Raw genomic sequence first — 25,815 nt, 5'->3', positions numbered from 1 at the left:
CAGGGAAGGATGCAAGCATCTCTAGCAGGTACAGATGGGAGTAGACTACGTTTGCCTGTTCATCATATGTGACGTTTACCATCGAATACAAGCCTCTCATTAATCTGGTGCACTGAAACAGGGGCTTCAGATCCCAGTTCAGCAAAAGCCTGCCAAGCTCCCCTGCTACATAAGCACTCTGAAAGTTATAGGAGTAGGTTTATTAAAGACCCCAATAATGCTTTGAAACACCCGATCGATTTTAGGCTAGATCGATCTCTTCCAAATGTTGGCCATAGTCCAGGGTGGATGTTGTCAGTTACCAGAGTCCTTCAGCCACAGATTGGACCGAGTGTGCGTCCCAGTAGAGCGGGCAAGAAAACTTCTGTCAAAATTATATTTTGATAAAAAATGCCAGGGGGAAGGAATGAGCAGGAAGCTACGGCGGGTCATCCAAAAGAGCATTTCTATGTGGCTAAGCCAGTAGAAGCCATGTACTAAGCAAGTCTCAAGTGGAAGCTGCTCCATCCTTATAGGGTCCTTGCACGGATTCACTAAATGATTGAGTAACACGGTAATGCTGCACAACCAACTGGCTAGTGTGTCTACCACCATCCTCCACTGGGTGGACTAAGAATTGCTTAAAGCAACAGAGGGTCCTGTGGCACCTTTGAGACTAATAGAAGTATTGGGAGCATAAGCTTTCGTGGGTAAGAACCTCACTTCTTACAGATTCAGACTAACACGGCTACCCCTCTGATACTAAGAATTGCTTAGTTTCTTTTTATCATAGGCCCTGTACTGCTAATAACCAGGGCCGTCCTTAAGGATAGGCGGCTGCATAGGGCACCTGAAAATTTGGGGCACCCCTGGGTCTTGGTGTCCACTGTTCTGCCTCTTCCTATCCCTGTTCTAATCTGACCCTTCCTGCAGGCTCCCACCACAGCTGGCTGCTGCAGCCTGGTGAGTCTTCCTCTGGAGGGAATCTAGTACTAAAGGGCTGGTCTACACTGGGGGGGGATCGATCTAAGATACGCAACTTCAGCTACAAGACTAGTGTAGCTGAAGTCGACGTATCTGAGATCGATTTACCTCCCGTCCTCACAGTGCGGGATCGACGGCTGCGGCTCCCCTGTCGACTCCACTTCTGCCGCTCGCTCTGGTGGAGTTCCGGAGTCAACGGGGAGCACGTTCGGGGATCGATTGATCGCGTCTAGACGAGACGCGATAAGTTGATCCTGATCGATCGATTGCTACCCGCCGATCCGGTGGGTAGTGAAGACGTACCCTAAGAGTGAAAAGGCATTCAAGCCTGCTAGACCTATTAGCACAACATTTAAACTGTTAAAGAACCATTAAAGGGGTAATGAAGCCATTTAAACAGGCATTTGCAAATCCCCAGGTATATACTGTCAGGGGTTGGCTACACCACGGAGCTTTTAGCGACAAGGCTGTATCGACACAGCTTGTCACTAAAAGTCAGCATGTGTAAATGCTCTTTTTCGTTACTTTGTCGGCACTTTTGCCAACAAAATACTTCCAGATCCACGAGTGGCATTAGCTTTGTCGGCACGAGAGTGCTCCTGCCGACAAAGCCGCGTTCACACTGTCACTTGCGTCGGCAAAACTTTTGTCTTCCGCGGGGGGGGCTTTTTTAAGTACTCAGGAAAGACAAAAGTTTTGTCGACAACTTGGCAGTGTAGACAAGCCCTCAGTTTCTAAATTTACTGACAAAAACAGTTGTGCATTACTATAATATTTACTCAGAACATGCTAGTCTACAGGACCTTAGTTTAAAATTTGCTTTAAAAATATTTCATTAGTGTGTTGCTGAAGTTTATAAAATCACCTCTCTAAAAAATCCTTGCATAGATTTTTAGATCTGAGTATTCATCTGTAGGCTTAAATGCTTGGATCTTCAGACATACAGTTTTTTAAATAAATCCTTCAAAAGACCACCCTTATCTAAAATACATATGCGAGCCCGGGTTGCTGTCGGGCATAGGGGCACTAGTTTAATAATACTGCATAGGGCCCCCTAAATCCTAAGAGTGGCCCTGCTAACAACTCATGAATTTTCTCCCTTACAGGGGCTGGTGCTTGTGGAGCAGGAGGATTGAGTTCTATCACTGCTGTTACCATGACGTTCTGCGTGCCCATCGTGTACAGCATAGTGATAGCCATAAAGTTTTAGGGGGCTGTGGATTTCTTATAAAATGAGGCTATTTGTGTTTCTTGTAGGTAAAACTGGAACTGGATAATCTGATGGACGCGCAAGCTGGTTTCACAGATATTGGAGACAGCATGACTCGAGTGGAGCACCTCCTAAAGGAATGGAAACAACTGGAAGAGAAAGGACAGGTTTGCACTTTACTGGACTTTATATTTCAGTTATTGTAGATTGCTACTATTAGTCACTTGTAGGACTTTGTCCACACACCACACTTACTGTTCTGTGCGACACCACCAGAAAATGCAGTTACAAACTACTGAGTAGGCATGTTTACAAAGGGACATGTCATGAGCTCAGCCTTTTAAAGTTTGGATCCAGATGTCAACTAGTCCAACCTCCTACGGTGTTACGATCTGGCAGTTCGATAAATATAGGGGCCACTTGCAAAATCCGCTTTTGGAATTCAAACACTGCTAAAGCTCAGGAGGGTTTGGATCTGAGGTTTTGGTTTGGGTTCATCTCTTGGAACACGAAAGCATAGAGTGAGCAAAGTTTGAAAGATTCTCCGGTTAGACATCTTTAAATGTTGTTTTGTTAGAAGTCAGTATTGTCTGAGCAGCTATTTCCAGCAAGGGATTCAGCATGCATTTAACAACCTTTCTTTTCCAGATCTTTTGATGATCCGTAGGTTTGCCGTCATTAGGAAACATCAAAGAAATGAATCCGTTAAATAACATCAAATTCACATGAACAGCTGCAGAAGCACAAGATGATCTTGTGTCTAAAGTGTACAGTTGAGATCCAGTAGACTTAGATTTTCTTCCTGGTTCTGCCATGGAAGTCTAAAGGAGTCCAAACTGGCGTAGCTTGCACCTTCTTCCCGCTCTCCTCCGTGTGTAATTTACTACACCAACTTAGACACCACACATACTTACTGATGTATAACTTACATCTCTTAAACATCACCTCTGAGCGTAGCCCATTGAGTCTGAATTGGTGTAATGTACACAGTGAGGAGGGAGAAGTGGACATAAATCATAGGTACCGACTTTGAGTGCCCCAGGGCTGAAGCACCCATGGAAAAAAATGGTGGGTGTTTAGCACCCACCGACAGCCCCCCTATTAGCACCTCCCCCTCCCCCCAGCACCTCCCGCCCGCTGGCAGCCCCACCGATCAGGAGTGGAGGTGGGGCAGGGTGGAGTGGTGGTGGGAAAAGGCAGGGCGGGGCCGGGCCTTGGGGGAAGAGGTCGAGGGGGCAGGGCCTTGGGCGGAGCACCTCCTGGCACATTAGAAAGTCGGTGCCTATGGCATAAATTACACCAACTGAGAGTCCCTTAGACTGACTTCTGGATTTAGCCTAGAGAGTCAGCTACGCATCTGTAAGGCAACTAAAATAAGCCAACCTCACACATTATGAAGTCAAGTCTTCAAGGCAGGTGTGAAACAATACAAGGTGTCATCCAAAAGAATGATCCAACCTGCAGCTCTAGGCTTCAGCAGAAATTCTAGAGGAGCCATCTAGGCTGATCCTTTAGGGTGTGATGGTTTTTCATTTCTTCTTGTTGTTTGCACAGGAACCTTTGGAAAAGGCCCAGTCACTAGCTCTGCATGGAGACCAGCTCATCCAAAACAACCATTACGCAGTCGACTCCATTAGGCCAAAGTGTGTTGAACTCAGGCGTATCTGCGATGACTTTACCAATGAGACCAAGAAGAAATATGATATTTTGGGAAAGTCCCTTGAGCTGCATAAGCAGTTAGACAAGGTAAGCAAGTCTTCATGTAGGAAAGCACTAGTAATGCTAAATGAAAAAATAATGGGTTAAAGGATCACATATTTGGGGTTAGAGAAAAGCATGTTCACCATTTCCCTCAATCAGCTACTATGCACAGCTGGGGGGAAATAGTTGTGGTATCAGCCTCAGAAAGGGGAAGAGAGAATGGGTAGCATAAAAGAGAACAGTGGTTTCCCTGAATTATACAGTTAGGAGGATTAGAACTAGGGTTTGAGGTAAAATAAGAAGTCATCTAAACCTAAAACATGGACCAAGCCTCTGTTGGGGCTTGCCAATGATCCGTTCACTGCTTGTTACATTTTCAAGCTCCTCTACACTTCCATGATCTGGCTGGAATGGGAAGCAGAAATGCTCAAATGCCATGAGAAAGTGACTGGTCTTGTGGTATTTTCAGCCGGATTTGAGGCAGGAATTACCAGAAAACCTATTTGTGAGATTCCTAGCCCAGTTTTATAGACCAAAGAGGTTTGGGGAGTTTAGATAAGGTTCAGTTATCTATCTGGACTCATAGGTACTTATCTGAACTGAATGTTAAACAAAGCGAGACGGCACTAATGAAACCCTCTGGCCTCCCTTATGAATCATCTTGTGCTAGGGCCAAGGGAGATTTGAAGCAAATACTGTAACCGCCTTTGCTATCTGGGCAGATTATTCTTAATTCCTATATTGGGCCAACAACCTCATTGAAGTCAGTGGGTATGACAGTGAATTCTGGCCTGCTGTTCTTTACATCTATAATATGATGGGAGGTGAGGGTGCTCAGCACGTCACAGGACATGATCAGCGCCTCACAGGATGGATCTGTAAATTTAGAGATTGTTTGCAAATCTGGGCTCAGGTACAGGGCACTGTTAGTATACGTAAGGATATTCCTGTTTCCATTGGATGAGGACAGCTGTGGTCAGATGGACTGACCACAATGCTGGGTGACAGGACACTGGGCTTCTATGTCCAGATCTGCCCCTGTGTGACTTTGGGGTCCTGTACTTATCTGCCTTTGTAAAGAGCTTTGAGGCCTGCAGGTGAAAGGTATATGTGCCTTATTAATGGGACAAATTGCTATTGGTGATTGGGAATGCAGAAAAAGAGGTTGCTACAAGAAGATCTAGGCTTCATCTGGAAAGAGATTCCCGAGGAAAAGCTACAGATGTCTGTGCTGGGAACTTGTCCTAGTCGCTGCCTCCTGCTCAGTGCACTTAGCTTCTACCATCCCTTAGCCAATTCCACATGGGGTGGCAAGCCTGGAGAAGTGCCAGGCACAAGAAGGCGCTGAGGCGTCACTGTGTGTGCGGCCATAGGCATGAGAGTGGGAGTATCCCTTGGAACTGAAGTGCACCGGGCGATTAAACTCTGTGCTTGTCAAATCCAATCTGTTGTTTCATGGATGACTTGGTCTAAGTGAATGGAAACCCCTCAGCCAGCAGAGTCTATCTACTGTATCAGCTATTTACTCTATTAGCATAAATCACTGCTATCAAGAAAAAATAGCTATTCTCTCTACTACTTTACATACAAGCTGTGGGCTGGAGCTTACCAGGTGCCCAGCTTTCTCAGCTCCCAATAGCAGGAGGTAGCCGTGTTAATCTGTATCCACAAAAACAACAAGAGTCCGGTGGCACCCTAACATATGTTAGTCTTTAAGGTGCCACCGGACTCCTTGTTGTTTCAGCTCCCAGTGACTCATCGTACAGAAGTGAGGTTTTTTACCCACGAAAGCTTATGCCCAAATAAATCTGTTAGTCTTTAAGGTGCCACTGGACTCCTAGTTGTTTTTATCGTACAGAAGAGTATTTCTGGTTGCTTCAAGATATTTTTCAAGTAACACAGTGTACAGTATAGCTACTCAGACAGAGTTACAGTATGCAATCTGATATCTCAAGGAACCGTACAGTTTAACAGCCTATGAAGATTTAGCTGTTGTCTTGAAACAGCGAGTTTATAATGCAAACATTTGACTCCCTCGCTTTAAAATCAGTTTGGCTTGAAACTTGGTGCACAACTTAAGCCTCAGCGCAGTTTCTTTTCTTTTGCACAATAACTTAGTGTTTTGGCAGCAGTAAAGATAGGATGTTGGTTTTGTGACAGGAGACACCTGGCTATGTTAACAGTGTCGCAGACATGTTTTGGGGTAGCTAGCTGCAAAAGGATCTATTTTTTAACATGGTTCTGCTGTTTACAAAAATGGAAGGCCATTCAATTATTTTAAATAATGAAGTCATCAGCAATAGTGCAATATTTTAAAACCGGTAAGGAGGGAATCAGAGTTGAGAGTCAATTTATCCTCTGCCTAGCCTGTTGTGAAGGTGGATTGCTGAAGGAACTGTCCTGAGACCCCCTCAATGAGGCGACACAAAAAAGTGGATTAATAATAGAATGACAGACACTAGACTTTCTTGCTTTTGTTTAAATTCAATACAGTGAGTCCCATTCTGTGCTGGCATGCAACTCTATTGAAGCACAGTGCTGAGTCAGTGGGGTTACACTGGGTCATATTTGGCCCCATAGACTTTATTGTAGCTCCTTGTTTTTAATGCACACTGCATCTTGAGAACTGCTCGCAGCCTCGACTCTCTTGTACCAACATGGGCACGTGGGTGATATTGAAGAGTGTTATTTCTGTTCGAATATGGGCAAGAACAGCAGTGTTGAAGCCTCAGACTGTACCATTATTACAAAGTCCTAATGGCTCTGTTTTCATCTAAAGGCGAGACAATGGTGTGAAGCTGGAATCTACCTCTTAGCTTCTCAAGCTGTGGATAAGTGCCAATCACAAGAGGGAGCTGAAACTGCGCTGTGTGACATAGAGAAATTCCTGGGAACCGCTAAGGAACACCAGTTGTCTAACCCTAAGGAATTCTACAACCAGTTCGACATGATTCTGACCCCTGAAATAAAGGTAAAGCTTGTTGAATTTTTACACTGCCAAGTTAAACTTCCTACAAACCAGCAGTGAATGTCAAAATACACACTTCACATATTAACTCATGGCTTCTGTTCAGATGGAAATGTGAAAGGAGATCTGATAGCAAACTATTCACAAATGTGGGCACTTGGGGCAATGGCCTTTACTCATACGAGTAGTCCTTACCATAGGCACCAACTCTGTGGGTGCTCTGAGGCTAGAGTACCCACGGGGAAAAATTGCTGGGTGCTCTGCACCCACCGGCAGCTCCCCGCCCCCCTGCCCCAGCTCACCTCCGCCTCTGCTCCGCCTTCGCCTCCTCCCCTGAGTGCCCCGCGGCTCCCCCCAGCGCTTCCTGCTGTGAAACAGCTGTTTCACGGTGGCAAGCGCTGGGAGGGAGGGGGGAAGAGGCGGGGTGGGGATTTGGGGAAGGAGTCCAATGGGGCAGAGGAGCGACAGAATTGGAGGGGGACTTTGGGGAAGGGGTTGGAATGGGGGCGGGGCAGGGGTGGGGCGGGGCCGCGGAGGGTTTGAGCACCCACCGGTGCCATGAAAAGTTGCCGCCTATGGTCCTTACTCACACAAGGAGTCCTTTGGGGTAGCACCCTGAAGCCTGGGTCAGGGATTGTGTGGAGGGAGGTACTCAGTGGGATTACAGTGCCTGCAAACAGCAGTTGCTGCACTATTCTAAGACAGAATGCAGGGTGTGCTACTGCCGAATGCTGTTAGTCTGAGGTTTGGGTGCTAGGGTCCCCTCCTAGGGTTCTGTCCATCTGTGAATGACATCTGCTCCACATCTGTTCTGCCGACAGGCCAATGCCCAAAAAGTTCTACAAAAACTAGAAGACGTGCAAGAAATGTTTGACAAGAGGCAAGTGAGTTTGAAGAAGCTGGCAGCCAAGCAGACTCGGCCGGTACAACCTGTCGCCCCGCATCCTGAATCCTCCCCCAAGCGAGCATCACCTAAGAGCACCAGACCCGCACCATTAGGTAAGCCTCAGAGAGAAGATTTTCAGACACACACCCATTCTGCTCTCACAGTTCTGTTCAGTCCTATGACCAAAATGAAAGCGTATGCTTGAGATTCAGTGTCAGCACCGTGAGCCCAGGCGTCTTCGTCAGCTGTGAAATATTCATGCACCTGCAGCGATAGGTAAGGGCGAATCGGGTTATGGATCTACCGAGAAAACTTCCAACTCCCTGTTACAGGGCAGGATTCCCTCCCACTGCACTCCATGTTGTACACAATCCTCACATGCTCCAGTGGCAAGTTCAACACCATGTGTGTTATTTACAACATGCTAAACAAGTGCTTGTTCCCCACAGCATATGACTTTTACCTTCTCCCAGACCCAGGGGAGAAGGGGGGAGAACTCTCATCTCCCTGAGATTACACATCCGAAGAAGTGGGCTGTAGTCCACGAAAGCTTATGCTCTAATAAATTTGTTAGTCTCTAAGGTGCCACAAGTACTCCTGTTCTTTTTGCGGATACAGACTAACACGGCTGCTACTTTGAAAAAAGTAAAACTATTTCCCCATGCTTATTTCCTCTCTCCCCTCCCCCAGTTCCTCATATCTCCTTGTTAATTGCTGGAAACAGGCCATTTTCATTACCACTATAAACAGTTTTTTTTCTCTCCTGCTGATAAAAGCTCACCTTAACTGATCACTCTCCTTATAGTGTGTATAGTAACACCCATTGTTTCATGTTCTCTGTGTATATATATATCTTCCTACTGTATTTTCCACTGCATGCATCTGATGAAGTGGGCTGTAGCCCACGAAAGCTTATGCTCAAATAAATGTGTTAGTCTCTAAGGTGCCACAAGTACTCCTGTTCTTTCTGAGATCCTGAGCTTCTCTGGGCTTCCCTTTCAGCCTACCCCTCTCTTACCTCTTCCTGTCTCCCTTTTAACCCTCCTCAGCTGATGAGTTGAGTCCACTTGTTGATTGGTTAATCAACACCTGGTACTTAAACAATTATCTCATCACTTTGGCTCACATGAAGACACTTACCAAGTGCACAGAGCAATGAGTCAGTCTTAGGCTATTCTCACTCTGCCAGTTTCCACATTCCTGGAAAGTTTCTTTCTTTTAGTTAAGCCCCTGCCAGAGATGGTCTGTCCCTCAGAGGGACTCATCTTCTACTCTTTATTCTTCCTTCCAAGTGACCACAGATGTCTAATTGTTCATTGAGTGTGTGCAAATTATTCACATGCATTTCAGCTGGTAAAATTGCTTGTAAATTCTTAGCTTTAAAATCACACTATCCCACAGTCAGGCAATGCAAATGTTAAGGCTCCAGTAACAACCTTAACTCCTGTGCATCGCTCACATGGAGTATTTTCTACTCCATTTTCTTCTGTATAATCCTCTCCTCCTCATCTGGGGTGGACCTTGAATTGAGGTAAAAACTACCTCTGCCTTGTCTCCACTAGGATTTGCAGTGAGGGAGCTGACTCAAGTTAGCTATCTCGATGAAAAAGAGCAAAGGGATGGTTTTTTATTTTTTTCCAGTGAAGACGTAGCTTAAGTCGACTCAAAATAACTTAGGCTACGTCTTCACTGGGGCGGGGGAGGGGGGAGAAATCGATTTAAGATATGCAAATTCAGCTATGCGAATAGCGTAGCTGAATTCGACATATCCGAGCCTACTTACCCCGCTGTGAGGACGGCAGCAAATCGACTGCCGCGGCTCCCCCGTCGATGGCGCTAACTCCTACCTGCGCTGGTGGAGTACAAACATCGATTCGGGGATCGATTGTCACGTCCCGACGAAACGCGATAATTCGATCCCCGAGAGATCGATTTCTACCCGCCGATTCAGGCGGGTAGTGAAGACGTAGCCTCAGTTTGTGTCTCGGGGGCCCCCTTTTTAACAGAGCCACCCTTTGGGCCCTGTAAAGAGGAATCTCACTATATTTTAAAAATGAAATCTAAGTCTCTAGCAAAGAGCCTTAAAAGTGTAAATTGAGGCTTGGTGGACACTACAGAGTTAGGTCGATGTAAGGCAGCTTACGTCGACCTAATTATAGCAGCGTACACGCTACAGACTGGCTCCCACCGATGTAAGTGCCCTACTACAGCGACATAAGAACTCCACCTCCACGAGAGGCGTAGGGCTTATGTTGGTGGAGTTAGGGCGATGCAGGGTCCATGTAGACACTGCATTACTTACATTGGCTGTTGGCTGTCATTCCTGTCACTTTCACCGCTACATCAAGAAAGCCGGGCTGTAACCAGGGCAGATGGTGAGCTCCAGCTACAGCCCGGCTGCTCCCAGGTTCCCCACTCCCAGCTAGGGTGCACGCACTCCACTTGGAGACCAGCTGCCCTCCGGCTCCCGGTTCCCAGCCCAGCTGCTGCCCAGGCTCCCCACTCCCGGCTGGCAGCCTGGAGGCTCCTGGCTCCCCGCTCCCTGTGGGGAGCCTGGCAGCTGCACTGAGGATCCTGGCTCCCTGCTGGGAGCCGCCTGGACTCCGAGTGCAGATCTCCCCACCGGGAGCCCGGCTATGGCAGACAGTGGGGAGCCAAGAGCCTGGGTGGGGGGGCAGCCAGGCTTCTGGTAGCGCAGAGCTGAGATCCTGGAGAGGCGATGAGAGCCGGGAGCCAGGAGCCTCCAGGCAGCACAGGGAACCAGGAGCCTCTGGGCATCAGCCCAGATAGCAGCAGGGAGCGGGGCAGGTGCAGCCCAGCTTGGAACGGGGAGCCTGGGTGGGTAGCTGGGCTGGGAGCCAGGAGCTGGAGGGCAGCTGGGCTCCGAGCAGGGTGGGCACAGCCCAGCTGGGAGCCAGGAGCCCAGGGGCGGCCAGGCTCTAGCTGGAACCCCCCACCCGCCCTGGTGACAGCCCGGCTTTCTTGTCAATTTCACAGCTCCAGGCTATAGCCGTGCAATTGACAAGAATGACAGCCAATAGCCGCTGTAAGTAATGCAGTGACTACAACAACACTGCGTCACCCTAACTCCACCAACATAAGCCCTACGCCTCTCGTGGAGGTGCAGTTCTTATGTCGCTGTAGTAGGGCACTTACATCAGCAGGAGCCAGTCTGTAGTGTGTACACTGCCATAATTAGATTGACGTACGCTGCCTTATCGACCTAACTCTGTAGTGTGGTCCAAGACGTAATTTTACTCCCTTCCTATCAGCACCTTATAGTCATTTCCAGAGCGCACACAAACTGTACAATTTTATAATATTCCAACTGTACAGCGAAGCAGAGGGAATTAAATATATATAACAAAGGACATATTTTCTTTGCAGATGGTGTAAATTACAACCCTTTAAATAATCTGGAGCCTTTGTTCATGAGGGCCATCTGATGCCATCAGTTCTTTACACAGAAAGCCAAACTGATTCTAGAATGTGGTTCTGTGGATTTTATGTTAGAGCTCAAAATACAACTGATTAGACAGAAACATACAGATGACTATTGAACCCTGTGTATAGTGTTGCAAATGATCAGCAAGCCCAAGTTATTCACAAATATTTCTAGAACTGTGATATATTGGGGAGATGTACAGTATTCACTGGTCCTGAAAGTCACACTACCACCTCCCTCATACTAGACCAGGGTAGTGCTACTCAGATGATGATGCTCATATACTACAGTGATCAGAGCTAGTTAAATACCTAGATTGCAATATACAGTGTGCATTAATGATTAGCTTACTAAGGGCTTGTCTACACTACAGGGGGAGATCGATCTTAGTTACGCAACTTCAGCAATGTGAATAACATAGCTGACTTTCTGCAGTATTTCCTGGGCTTGGAACAGGAAATACCACAGTTCAACTACCATGGCCAGAAAGTGACAATTTCGTTTTTAAAATGGCACCATCTTGCTCAATGTCTAAAATGCCATTCATTGGATTTCTGAACCGACTTTCATCTCAGATCTGCAATTTCATATTTGAGTTGCTTCAGGACTCTTGGGTGAATCCCATCTGGTCCTGGTGATTGATTATTGTTTATCAATCTGTTCCAAAATGTCCTCCATCGACACCTCAATCTGGGACAGTTCTTCAGACTCATCACCTAAAAAGAATGGCTCCAGTGTGGGATCTCCCTCATATCCCATATCTCCTCCAGCTGTCCTCTCTTGCCCCTAACATCCTTTCTACATATGAAGAGGATCAGTACTTCCAGGCACAGTACTTCAAATGTAGGTCCCACTTTTTCTTCAAGCCAATATATTAGCTGAGTATTTTTCTCTGATCTATGTGGGCAGAACCATGCAGCTCTGTGAAGCTCAACTGAAGTCAGTGAGTGTTCATTGGATCCCATTGCAGGGTTGGGGATTTTTACTGGAAGGATTTATTGAGCACCAATTGGGGAAGGAAGAGAGGGTGCCAGTGCTGTTTATGGCAGATATTGTAACTCATCGTTGTTTGAGGCACCTGAATCTTCCTGATCACAGGCAAAGCATATTATATCAACAGGAAACTACTGCATTCAGAGATAGAATTTCTATGCAAATAAGGAGGCAGGTGAATAAATAAGATCTGGTTAATAGCTGCTGGAGGTCTGAAAGTAAGGCTCATACTCTATAGCCTGCTTATCTAGCTAGACCACAGAAGTGCCACAAAGTGACTATTATCTGAGTTCCCCTGGGTGGTGGCGGGGGGGAATCCAGATATGTTTCTCACCTGCCAACTCTCTGGAAAGACAGTCCCTGGTTCCAGAGCAAAATCCTGATCATGTTCCCCACTCGAATCCTCCAAGGAAAGGGACAAAAGTGAAATTCACCCAATGCAGAATGCTCAAAGAAAGGGCATAAGTGGTGGTGCTGAGGGTCATACATGAAATGTTCTTGTGAATTTTATTGTGACATTTCCCCCCTCTCCCCACCCCACACACACCCTGCTCGGTAAAAAGAAATTCTTCTTTGCCATGTGTGAGGGAAGGGGCAGAAACTTGGGCCACCCACTCCTACATGCCAGTGCAGGGGACATGGCCAGGGAAATGGGGTGTGACCTATGCCTAGCTGATCCCCAGCTGTCATAATGGCCTCTGTGGGCTGTTGGCAGGAGGCATAGCTTAGGGCAGCCTTCAGGAGAGGGTAGAGCATGGACAAGTGGCTCAAAACTGTCTTTTCCCCCCACTCTTTCCGGACTTGTGCCAAGTCTTCCTCTGCTGGACTGCAGCATCAGGGACAAAATCTTAATACTTCAGTCCATACCCTCTTTCATTCTGAAACATCTCACTTCACAAATTGATCTACCAACTAGACCTGGGCCTCGAGCTGGCCCAAACGCCTGCACCTACCTAATCAAAGAATAAAAACCACGAGTGGAACAGACATGATGCTCCGTACAAAAACACGTCCGCTCCTCTTTTTCTTGAGGGAGAGGTTTGCCTGTGGAAATTTGCTCATGCTTTACTTATAGACCCATCTCAAGGAGGCAACAGCCCTCTGCTGGCCCTTTGGGTGGTCACTTCAGACAGATTTCCCTGTAAATCTTTTTGAGTTTTATATTTTAATACTACATAAAAATGCATGTTACTCTGAGGTTAGCTCAGTTTATTCCCTGTTGAGGTTAACTTCCATTGAGAGTTTCACGGTAGTTACTGAGGGCAGAATTCATCCCTGCATGTATGTTGGGGAAGAAAGAGATGCAACTTGACAAGAAAATTAATGGGCTCCTTCTGTGCTCCAATTAACTCAATTTATGAGATGCTGATGAGTTGGCTAAATTTTTGCTGGCTGCAGTGCAGTGTTTGATGGAATTCCTGTAAATAGAGGGCCAGATCCTCAGTTGATGTAAACTGGCATAGGGCTAGCGTGGTCAATCTGTTGTGGTCAATCTGGCACACCAGTAGTAAAGCAGTTTGGGAAGGAACCTACTGAGCTATGAAGTATTATAGGTGGATCTGTTAGCGCCATCCACAGTTAATGTTGCCTGACCCTTCCCATTGTAAGACCCTGTTTTCAGTTGCTTATAAGGCTGCTAAACTTCAAACATTTGGGCTGAAGTTTTCCCTACAGGGTGTCTACCTCATGCTGAATTATTTTGGAAAGTGGCAGCAGCCATGGTTTGGCCATTTCCTGAATGAGATTAGGGGAAGATATATTAGTTTGCTCAGGTTAAAAAAATTCTTACAAGCATTTAGTTGAGAAGCTCAGGCACCTCTGCACTTTGGATCAAGGGCTTGAAATTAGGCAAGTGGCAAGCCCTGCTCTGGCCTTCAAGCCCTTTTTGCTCTTCCTATTTTAAAAAATGCCCAAATTTGTCTACAAGTTATAAGCCTTTTAAAAACATCTCAGTTTACATACATTCAGCAGAGACCTGTTAGAATTGGCAGTTGAATTCTCCTAAAATTGTATTCCTTCATGCCAGTGAGTTTCACAGATATTTGCTGATAAAGTGTGTGTCATCCTCCTCTGGTGAACCATATAGAGGACGACAACCTACTACTGCTACCAGTTGCTCTGCCACTTGAGCTAACAAAGAATGTGCAATTGGTCTAAATGTTCCAATCCTACCAAGGTGCTATGTGGGTGTAAATGTGATTCCACATGATAGAATATTTGTTTTTTTCAGGTAGGTTTTTAAAAAAGCAAAGAACTCACACACAAAAAACTATATTAGAAGAACATTACAATGATGCAAAGTCAAGCACTCAAAAATTAGGAAATGCCATAATTAAGGTTGCCTGTGCTTTTGAACATATAGAGTGTGATATAATTCTAAGTACTCTGAAAAAATCTGGTCTTGGGCATCTCACATTTGACACCCAAAATTAGTGGACACTTTGGATCTTAATCTCTTTGCCCCAGGTCCCCATCTGTAAAATGAAGAGAATACCATCCCCTCACCTCACAGGCATATTGTGAAAATACATTATGTTTGTGAAACACTCGAATTCTATAGTGAGGAGCGCCATTGAAAAGCCCCACGAGGAAATAAATAATTCAGTCTTCAGAGCAGGGTTTGAATGATGTTCCAGAAATAAGGCCGAAGTCCACGCATTGAACAATGCGGATAAAATAAAATATTGAATCAGCTGGGTGCTGTCCAATAGTAGATTATATCCATTATACACCAACGACAAACAAGATGACTCATACTCCGGGCATCTTAGAACTCGGAGTTCATTTGAGGAAGCACACCTGAATCCTTTTCAGTCTTTTAAGTAATAAAATCTAAACAAACTACATCTTAGCTATATATAGCTGACTGCTCATTGGATCCTTTTTGGCATTCTTTACACTTACTTGTACATAACACTCACTCACTAATGAATAACATCTGGCGTGAGGATAAAAAGAATATATCCTGCAAAATAGAGGAAGGAGAAGGCGGGGTGGACAGAAGAGAGATTATCTGATGTAGGAATATGTGAATTCCATTAGTGCCTGTTTAGGAAACCACCAGCTTCTTACAGCCCACGATATTTCTATACAGAGGAGAGGAAGAAAAGAGGCTTTCATTTTTGTGGCAATAGCATATGGCAGACTGAGAAACTGATTGGTCTCTTTTCTTACAGAAGGATACTTCTATGAGGGGCCTCGTTCTGTACTCCTTGCTCTTGATGGCAATTTTAACTGGGTACAGAGTGCAGGACTGGGCTCAAAAATCAGAGTCTAGAGGTAGAAAAGACCTTCTGCATTAGGGCATCTAGGCCCAGATCCTCAGAGGTGTTTAGGTGCTTATTGATTTCAATAGGAGTGAGGTGCCTTAAGACTTTTGAGGATGTGGGCGCTAGCTCCTTGCCCCGGGTAAAATTCATTCCCAGGCAGTGGATCAGCAAAAACAAGAGGCTTCCACTGTTCCCCCTTTTGAGACTTCTCTTTATATGCAGCCCAAAATGCCTGGGACATTTACTGGTGTTTTTTCCATTCCAGTTTTAAATGTACTAAATCCGCAGTCTGTGGAAATTAAATTTGCACGTGAGGCTGGAATGCAAGATCTAATCTGAAACCCCTCCCTGAAATACAGGGGGCTGGTTTTGAGTTTATGGTGTGGACTTCTTTCTTCTGTTTGCTTCTGTCTACAACCATCATTTGAAATACAAACTATACTGGTAAAGCAACTTCTGAATTAAAATACTGATCCTAGGAATTTGCTGGGTCAGAGACCAAAGGAGAGGAAACAATGATATGAAACAGAAGATCTGTGGTTAGGCTTTTTAGGAACTCATCTTTAAGTTAAATATCCAAGACACGTGTATCTGAATAAACTGAAGCCGTCCAAATCTTCAAGTCATAGTCAAGATATCAAAGGAATAATTGATTTTTCTTCCTCCTCACTGACTGCATTTTGTTATTAGCTAGGACTTTTATAGGAGTATTCTCTAGCCTTCAGAGCGATGATTAGCTCTATGTAGCCAATATTGCCGACAGTGCTGCTTTAGGCAAAGGTCTTATGTTTCATATCAGTGTTTCCTCTCCTTTGAGTCCTGCTCTTGCATGTTTAACACACACAACTTTAGAAAATGAGCAGGCCTTCCAGAGCAATCCAGATGACTAAACCACTGGTTTAGGTAGGGGGGGACAGTTCAACATGAACAGGGTTCTAGACTGTTTTAGCCAAGCTGCTAGTTGAAATGTTTTTCCATCAAACTTTTTTTGGACACAAAATGGCGTGTTGATAAAATCCTAGGATTTTCACAGAAAATTTGTTTGTTGAAACTTCTGATTTGTCCACAAAATTTTTCAAAACATGTTTAATTTAATTAAAACACACACTCTCTCTCTCACTGCACTTTTCTACTGCAAGAAGTGAATCAACGACAGAGAAAAGGGTTGGGAAACACCTGAAACTGTGTGGAAGGGAGGAAAGGAGGGAATTCCCCAAAAAATTCAAATAAAATGGAAGTTTTTTGGGAGATCTTTTCAAAGTTATGGGGAAATTATTATTATTTTACTAACTACTACCAAATCTTTATAATTTTTTCCTCCTGCTCCAAAAATTAGTTGTACCATTTTCTAAGTGAAATTATATCACCTTCCAGAGGAAACAGCTGTTTCCATATTCCAGTCCTTCTCCAAAGCTGGAGAAGGTAGCTTTTGGAAATGGTACTCAAAACCAAATAAGATTCCCACGATACCTCATAATAAGGAACTACTGGAAAACCAAATAGCACTCAGTGGTTGGATTTCAACTCAGTCATGGGACCTGTACAACTCAATTGTTTTGTAGTCATGGTAATGGCTTCAATTGTCCTATGCATGAAGTTTGTAAACTCTTCATGTGTAAATAATTAAATTCATGAGAAGTACACTTGCAAATTCCTTGTATGTTTTGGGCCAGGATGCGGAGTGAGGAGTTGCAAAGAGAAGTGAAGGGATTAGGGAAAGGCCATCTCAAGCTTTGTTGCTAAGTGCAGTGATCGGGCGGTTGGGTAAGAGGAAAGGCAGCACATACAGATAACAAGATAAGTATTTCTTCTTTGATACATTTCTAGGATAGACACCTTATCCTTCTGGCTGACTGCATAATTGGGTGGGGTCATCCTAACTTCTATACATTTATGAAAAATGAAAGACATTTCAGTTCTTCTCTTTACTGATTCTGTTATGCTGTGCCCTCTCCATCCAGAGCGATCTGCCCTGAGCCTCCCACAAAGAAGGATGGGCAGGTGTCAGGGAGAGCTGTGGGTCTATAACATCTCTGAACAGTATTGGGGGTAGTCTCCAAGACCTTTTCCACTCGGTTCCCCGCGAATGCAGTTCGACTCTAGTCTCGTCATTCAGGTTCCTTTTTTTGGCATATACCAAAGCTATGTTGAGTTGATCAACTTCAAACATAGGGGGTGGGTACAGAGTATATACACCACACATCCAAAGTTACACAAAACCCCCCTTTCTTTATAGATATTGCATCACATGTTTTGGGATTGGCTTAGTTACTTTGCAAGAACCACTCCCCGTACAGCATGCTCTGTCCATACGCTGTGAATGTTCGGCTTTACTCTTTACCTCATCTTTATGCCCCCAACTTATCTTGCCCATTGTTATCTTGTTCTTAGTACTGTAAATGGTTCCCTGGGTGTTGTTCCGATATTAGCTAGCTCAGGCATTCTGTCTTTTAGCTTACCGACCCCTTTACTTACCTTAGCACAAACATTCCATTTTTGGCCTGCTGACCTAGTTACCTCCCTAATCCTGTTGTCCAAGAAACCAGGCCTCCCCCTTGTTTCATTATGCCTGGCAAGCCAGGCCTACAGGCATGATGCATAATTAACTTCATTGTTGGGAGCCCACATAAGGAGGCACTCAAAATTAGGGAATACATCTGAAAAAATTGGCTTTTATTTTTTGATGGTCTTTAGGTGAATTAACTAAAAAATTTCCCCAGAACAAACACTGAAAGGGCTGCATAGTAGAATAGAAGCAAGTTTGGCCTTTGCCACCTGCTTTAAGCATTTCATCAGATGTCCAGATTTATTTCTACAGTACATGTAACTATGCCTTTATCAATGTGCTGGTCCAGGCTAAACATGACTGATTTTTACCTTACATTTTTAAAATGCACTTTCATTTGCTATGGGACAGCTGAGTTACTTGTTTGTCTAGTTTTATTTTATAAATAACAGGAATAATTGCTTGCTGGATTCATGTGGATTAGGGATCTCCTTCCCTCAGCACATTCGAACACATTTTCTTATGGATGGCAGCCATATGCCACGCAGTTCAAGTCCTGCTGCTGATTCTCCCGTAGCATCAGTTGGCTCATAGTGAGTGAAGCTGCCAAACTAAAGAAGTTTAACACAATGGAGTCTCTTGTCAAACTGGGGTCTCTAGCCACTGAGCAATATCCCTTCCAGTTTTTTTTCCCCTAAGTCCCCAGTAAAAATAAATAAATAAATAACATGTTTACATTTCGATTGGCATCGCAGCTGTGGGAACATCCATCCGTCACTAGTGCACAGATACTTTGCGTGCAAAAGAAAACCAGTCCTCCTACGGCTATGCACTGAAAACCTGTGGTTAAAGTATTCAGGTCTTCTTTTGGGGACCAATTCTACTGTACCCCATTGAACAAGATTCCCATCCATTTCCATGCCAAAAATAACTTTTAAAATGGTTGGGAATTCTCTGGTAACTGGAACTGACGAGCAGTCCTGTTGGGTGTGGATAGTTAAGTCAGGTGTTTTTATTCTTGTGCTTTTACAATTATTAACAGCTCACCTAAGACAATGCTCTGATTTATTCCCCCTAATATTATGCATAATGCCGGAAGCTAAAACTACCTGCCATTGCCCAGTTTACTGAAGGCCAGATCTTAGTCCCCATTGAAACTTTTCCCATTGATTTCAATAGAAACTAGGATTTAGGCATGCAAGCACAAGTTTTCTAATGGTAATTTCTATTGATTCCCTCAGCTACCAATAGGAGATCAGCAGAAATTCCCTGTCCACCAAAGTCCATCTCTGAGGTAGAATTATCAAAAAAGAAAAACAAAAAGAAAAAGAAACGAGGAAGAAAAAGAGCAGCACCTCTGTTATTGAAACAGTCTCTACTGTGATAGAATGCAACTGGCCCTCTATGTATCCTTTATTAAAATGCATTTTAAAATACCCTACTTACCCTCCACCCAGTCTCATGTATACATCAGTTTCATGAGCATAAGCATTCTGGTGAAAGCTGAAATTCCTTTAGGGAGGGGAAAAATATCTGGCCCTTTATGTATCCTTTATTACAATGCATTAGCTCACAGGTATGTAGCGTAATTTTAGCTGTATTGGGCTGTGAAGGGCTCTGTGTAGCTCAAAAGCTTGTCTCGCTCATCAACAGAAGTTAGTCCAGTAAAAGATATTACCTCACTCACCTTGTATCTCTTAGCTCTCAGGTGTCTTACCAGAGGTGGGCAAACTATGGCCTGCGGGACTGTCTTGCCCGGCCCCTGAGCTCCCGGCCAGGGAGGCTAGCTAACCCCCAGCCCCTCCCCAGCTGTCCACCCTCTCCTGAAGCCACAGCGCTGCACGGGTAGCACTTTGGGTGGCGGGGCTGCGCACTCATGCAGGGCAGCGTGTCTGGCTCCGGCCAGGAGGCACGGCTCCAGCCATGCTGCGCTGAGCGGCATGGTAAGGGGTCTGGAGGGTTGGATATGGAGTAGAGGATCCTGGGGGCAGTCAGGGGACAGGGGGTGGTTGGATGGGGGTGGGATCCCAGGGGGCCTGTCAGGGGGCAGGGGTGTGGATAGGGGCCAGGGGGGCTGGATAGGGGGTCAGGGCAGTCAGGGGACGGGGGGCTGGATAGGGGGTGAGGTCCCAGGGGGAGGTCAGGGGCGGGGGCAGTCAGGGGACAAGAAGCAGGGGGGTTTGAATGGGTGGGGGGTTCTGAGGAGGATAGTCGGGGGGTGGAAAGTGGGAGGGGTCAGATAGGGGGCACAGCCTTCCCTACCCAGCCTGCCATACAGTTTTGCACCCCCAATGTGGCCCTTGGGCCAAAAAGTTTGCCCACTCGTGTTATACTGTAGCTTTTTGCCTAAAGTGGGAATCTTACTCTAACATCACCTTAGTCAAATTAACCCCGTAAAACTGGTGTTCTGTTCTATTCAGGATCTCATCTCATCCCACCCATCACTGTGGTATCCAAGCCCCTTTTAGAGATAAAAATTAAACGAGACATATCAAGTGGATTCCCCTATCTCCCAAGAAGTTTACTCATTAAATACTTTTCAAAAATAAAAACAAAATGAACTAATACCTGCTGCTGCATGGCAAAAGGTCAAAGAAGCGCACAGCCATCTACACATTTACAAAAAGTGTAAAGCTATATGCACCACCAGTCACTTAATCGTAGCTTTGTGACACTGACCCATTCCCCTACAGTGCCCTTCTCCTTTGTTTGGTCTTCCCTCAGTTTCATTTGGCTTCTGAGATTGCAATCTGCTTAGAGCAGAGATGGTGTTTAGTTTGTCTATATGGCACCTTGCACACTTTTGGGTACTCATTGAATAAGTAACTCCGCTACAATTTCTCACCTTGAACTTAAGAGAATGCCAGAGCTTGATTGAACCCAGCAGCAGGCATCTCTCACTTGCCTGTTCAAACTAAAATCTAGAAAAACCACCATCCCTCCGAATGCACTGGAAAGGTGGCTCCTTTCTGCTGTAGCTTCCACTCGTACTGGATTCAACCAGCTATGTGGACTAGGCCATGTCTATCTTTACTTTGTCCTAAGACATACAGCCAGGCAACATCCTTAGGCTTCATTCAGATTTTACATGACAATTTGATTCTTTAAATGCCAATATAAGCCCACTCTATACACAACTAGCCCAAAGTTGCCTGTACAAAGCTCTGTCTACTGGAATGTAAAGACTTTTCAATTTAATGTTTACCTTCTTTGCCTGATCTACTTCTCCATTAACTGTTGGACTCTACCTAAAAAGTATGGAGGTGGATCAGGGGAGGGGGAAATCACAAGGACAGCTAGGGTTCAGAAGGCACTGGTAAAAGCAGGAGAGGGCGCTGCTGGTGGTATTCATCTTGTTTTGAGCATGGCCCCTAAAAGCATGAGGCTAATCACAGTTGTCCCATTTTTCCATATTAGGCAGCGTTGCTTTGTATTTTGGACTATAGATACATCCTTCTGGGGAAAAAAATCTAAAAGTAGTTTTATTAGCGAGGCAAGAGGTGACATACTAGCACACTGTTATTTTGTAACTAGAGGGAAATGACTAATGTCTGAACGTCATTCTAAAGTGATCCATTCTTTCCTCTGATCGGCCTTCCAGATGTACAGTATTTCAAAACTTTCTTTTCTACTGCACCCACAAACAATTGCAGCTTCTTACTGGACACAGAGTACTCATGCAGCTGCATTGTTGAAACACTCCTAGAAAGTGGCATGATTCACATTTATGGGGTGCTAGTTGTTGGATTAGTTCTTGTTTTCTTTTTCTCCAGACCATTAGTTGGCAGACAAAAGTATGGCTCACCACTATGACCTCACTTGTACAAAAGGTGAAAAGCACTAGGAATGAGTTCATTTGCATCATGGTGCTTTCTCCCACTCCTGACCAGACCTGATTTTAAAAGCTGGATACTAAGCAAAGTGAAGAAGAGATTCCTTCTCCCTGATTCTAGCTCAATATACAAGTATAATTAACTATTACTCTGCTGACAGCCATCTGTTTTCTCCAGTCCTTTCCCTCGCCTCAGCTTCATGCCCTCTCCTGTGATCCTCTAGATCCATAAGACATCTCACTTTTTGTTTGCTAAGTAGAGGGTTCCCCTCTGAGTGGCTCCTTAAATGCATGTCTTCCTAAACTTCTCCTTTAGTGGTCTTCCCAAACACTCCCTTACCTGAACTGCTGTCCTATTTTCTCTCATCTAAGTTAGTAAGGTAGCTCTTCAGGGCAGGGACCATAGAAGATTAGGGTTGGAAGAGACCTCAGGAGGTCATCTAGTCCAACCCCCTGCTCAAAGCAGGACCAACCCCAACTAAATCATCCCAGCCAGGGCTTTGTCAAGCCGGGCCTTAAAAACCTCTAAGGATAGAGATTAATTACTAGAATGAATTTCATGGAAGACACTACTGAAAGAGCATATTCTGCTCACATGAGTAGTCTCACTGAATTTAAGAGGGATTACTTTTGAGAGTAAGGCAAGCAAGTTTTGGCCCACGTCTTCAGAACCAGAAAAGGGCAGAGAACCCCAGATTTCCACTGAAGTCTATGAGAATTACCAAACTCTTTGTGTAGAAAGTATTTTGATATTTATCTACACTGTATAAAAGCTACTTCATGGTGTTAAATACTGAAAGATCATTGACAGTGCAATGCTTAACCATGGGTAATTTCAGTATCCACCCTTTCCTGTTTTATAAATCCAAGGTGTTAGAAGCCTGTGAAATAGTATCAAAAGAATGGCAAAACGATTCTAAAAGTTCCAAAAAGAACAAGAAAACCCCATAATGCCCTGGAATTCACTGTACTACATTGTATATAAAGTTTGAAATCCGAAGACAAGCTAAACCGCATTCAGTTAAAGAACGGGAATGTCATTCAGGCAAGACAAAAAACCCCACCATGCCTAATAACGTGCTAAGCAACCATAAAATACTGAATGAAGTTTGTGATATTCCTGTTCAAGGCAGATAAGTATGAAGAGTTGCTCCCGGTACAAGAACAACATTGATCTCATATGTTATGAGCGAAGAATGAAGATTATAAAAACTTTATAAGAAGCCAAGAATATCTCTAGTATCAAGAGTAGTTTTCCCTCACTGTAGGAGAAATGGAACAATTCAGAGCCAAAACAATACATATAGTCATAAAATATTCTAGAAAATGTAAGAAGTTAGCTTTAAATAAAAAGCACGTTATACATTATTGAAGTCAAAGTTGTGTTAAATATATAAGCTGCCAACTGATTTACTAAAATATAGTGTCAAATTCTGCCTTTTTTGCTTTTTAAAAAGCAACTGAAAGGTGAGCCTTCAGTCAGCAAACTGCAACTATTTAATGTTTAAAATTTATTTTTAATTCAGATTGAAGTGATGCATGAAGCCAGTCAAGGTGGGTCCAGCAGAGTCCTTGTGATGAGTGAAAGCGAGGAGAATCTTTCCACTAGGAGGAGGTAAGGATGCAGATGTGTCTTGGTGTAGGAACGTTTTCCTTTTGCCTTAATAGAAGGCAGGTTTTGTTTATTCAGTGATAGTACATCCCTCAAAAGTACATGTTTTCTCTAAGACTAGATTGGTCATTCATTAGGAGAGTCAGTCACCCACCATATTAAAAAACATTTGGGATTCTGCCCAAGAAAAGTCATCAAAACCAAGGCATGAGGGAGAGTATATTTTTCTAAGTAAAGGAGGTTCACTTTGCATTTCAATCAATTCAATTTAAAATTAGGAGTATTATTTACATAAAATGACACTTGTGGTCTTAACTAAGAATGAGCTTGCATATTCATCAGCAAGAAGTTTATATATAAATATCTTGAAGTATCATGGGTTTAAATAACTCCTTAGCAAGAGAAGATTGTGTGGGACCAGGAAACATTAAAGGTATGTGGGCATTTTGTTATTTTTAGTACACATGGTACTGGCTTGCTGTCTCTACATTTTAGGAAGACTTGTGAAATAAACTTGAAATTAAGTTTGAGTGCATGATCCTGAACACAAACCATACTGACAGTAAAAATACCCAATGGCTGTATGTGAAAAAATAGAATTACTTTCATTAAATCTAGGATAATGAAATTCAACTGATCCAGCCCTCCTTCCCTCTAGGTGTAGTCTCATTGACTCTTCACGGTCTGTTTATCTTCTAGATCTTCATACAAAATTGTCTAATGGACTTATAGTTTTCATAGTAATTAACCTAGATTTGTGAGAGAGATTTAAAAAACAGGTAAATATTTAATCTGAAAGGTAACTTTAGTATGTTTGTTTGTGAAACACTATTGGAGACAGTCCGGTTTATCTTCCCTATTCATTTTTTAATCCTCTCTACTGTATGTAGGCATTTTATTTATTACCTCACATGGTCACTTGTTAAAAATGCTACTATTCAATACAAAAGTTTTTACAATAGAGTGTAGACAATAAAGCCTATATTTCCATTTACGTAACATTACAGGTGCTAAAGATACTGTTCTTGAAGCCCATATCATTATAAAGGCAGCAGATTTTAAAGGTGCAAGGGTTATTTGTTTATTTGAAATGAATCTATATTAACTAATGTCATTTCCATGTTCATATCCCCTAGTCAGGGGCTTATCCCCTTGGGGATGGGCACGAGTCAGAACCTTAGAAGAGATTGTTTTCTCAATGATTTTCTCTCCTCCAGGCCAGATTTGCAAATCCACTCCACAATAAATATGGATTTAAAACTGTAGTATGACTGAATGTTATCTATGGTGAATGTGAAACATTCAACTTGAAGAGCCATGTTTCTGTTTGAATTTTGCCTTTACTATTATTAGTAGTAACACCTAAAGTTAAAAAAATATATATTTTTTCTTTTCATTTAGTTTAATTTATATACAAAATGCTGTCAAATGCAATGTCAGTTTCCCAGTATATAGTCCCTTAGCAAGGGAGAAAGTGTATCAAACTAAAAAGACTCTTATCTATCAATCAATCATCCTCAGGTGGATTACGGGGGAAAAAACAAACACCACACAACACACAATTTAAAACTTTTTTCCCCAAAAAGCTTTAAGACACAGTCCCAGATCCTTTAAAAGGCATTTAGTCTCCTAGCTTCCACTGAAGTCGATGAGAGTTACCAACTAAAAATGATTTCTTTTTAAAAGGTAGTGAGTTAAAAATATTGACATCTTTTAATACTAATATTAAAAGTCTTCAAGTCTCGAGAGAGAAGTAGCAGTCTTGAACATAGACTTAACAATCTCTGCTCCTCTAACTTATTAACAGAGCAGTAGTGTGGATGCTCTAAATTAGTTCCATGAACAGCAATTTTTAAAGAATTTTCAAAACTTAATTTTGTTCCTAGTATTGCAAGGGTTACCACTTTTGAAGGTTAGCAGCCATGTAGATCTTTAACTCTGTTTGTTCCCAATAAGGCTAGTAGAGACATTCTCTTAGGCCTTGGCTACACTTGCGGATTCACAGTGCTGTGAAGCGCGAGTGTAGTCGCGCCGCCAGCACTGCGAGAGTTCTCTCGCAGCGCTCCAAGTACTCCACCTCTCCGAGGGGAATAGCTTGCAGCGCTGCGAGCGAGGGTGCAGCACTGCAGGCGCTGATTACACTGGTGCTTTACAGCGCTGCACTCGCTGCGCTCGGGGGGGGGGGGGGGGGGATGTTTTTCCACACCCCTGAGCGCAGCAAGTGCAGTGCTGTGAATTGCCAGTGTAGTCAAGGCCTTAGAATGCAAATAGCACTGCTCCTGGAGTTAAAGAGCCTACCTCACAGACGCCAAAATATTCCATTTGGGAGGAACAACGGTCCTCTTCCAAATACGAACATTCATTTGTTCCTCTCTTACTTAAGGTCTCTGCGTGGCTTTAAAATAAAACAACTATAATGAGGAGTTTCAT

At 44.0% G+C, this 25,815-nt stretch overlaps 1 protein-coding gene across 1 annotated transcript in view; it reads left to right on the top strand.

Moving 5' to 3' along the window:
• Nucleotides 1-25,815, top strand: part of MCF2L2 (MCF.2 cell line derived transforming sequence-like 2) — a 306,850-nt gene that overhangs the window by 131,557 nt on the left and 149,478 nt on the right. The window contains exons 10-15 of the mRNA XM_034780536.1: nt 2,221-2,340; nt 3,728-3,919; nt 6,654-6,845; nt 7,664-7,841; nt 19,183-19,289; nt 23,300-23,388. Of these exons, the coding sequence (XP_034636427.1) occupies nt 2,221-2,340; nt 3,728-3,919; nt 6,654-6,845; nt 7,664-7,841; nt 19,183-19,289; nt 23,300-23,388 (878 nt within the window). The remainder of the gene's footprint in view (nt 1-2,220; nt 2,341-3,727; nt 3,920-6,653; nt 6,846-7,663; nt 7,842-19,182; nt 19,290-23,299; nt 23,389-25,815) is intronic.

The sequence above is a fragment of the Trachemys scripta genome, chromosome 9, assembly GCF_013100865.1.
Source record: "Trachemys scripta elegans isolate TJP31775 chromosome 9, CAS_Tse_1.0, whole genome shotgun sequence".
Taxonomy (NCBI): Eukaryota; Metazoa; Chordata; order Testudines; family Emydidae; genus Trachemys; species Trachemys scripta.
The sequence above is the reverse complement of the archived record's forward strand: the minus strand, read 5'-3'. Positions and strand labels throughout refer to the sequence as shown.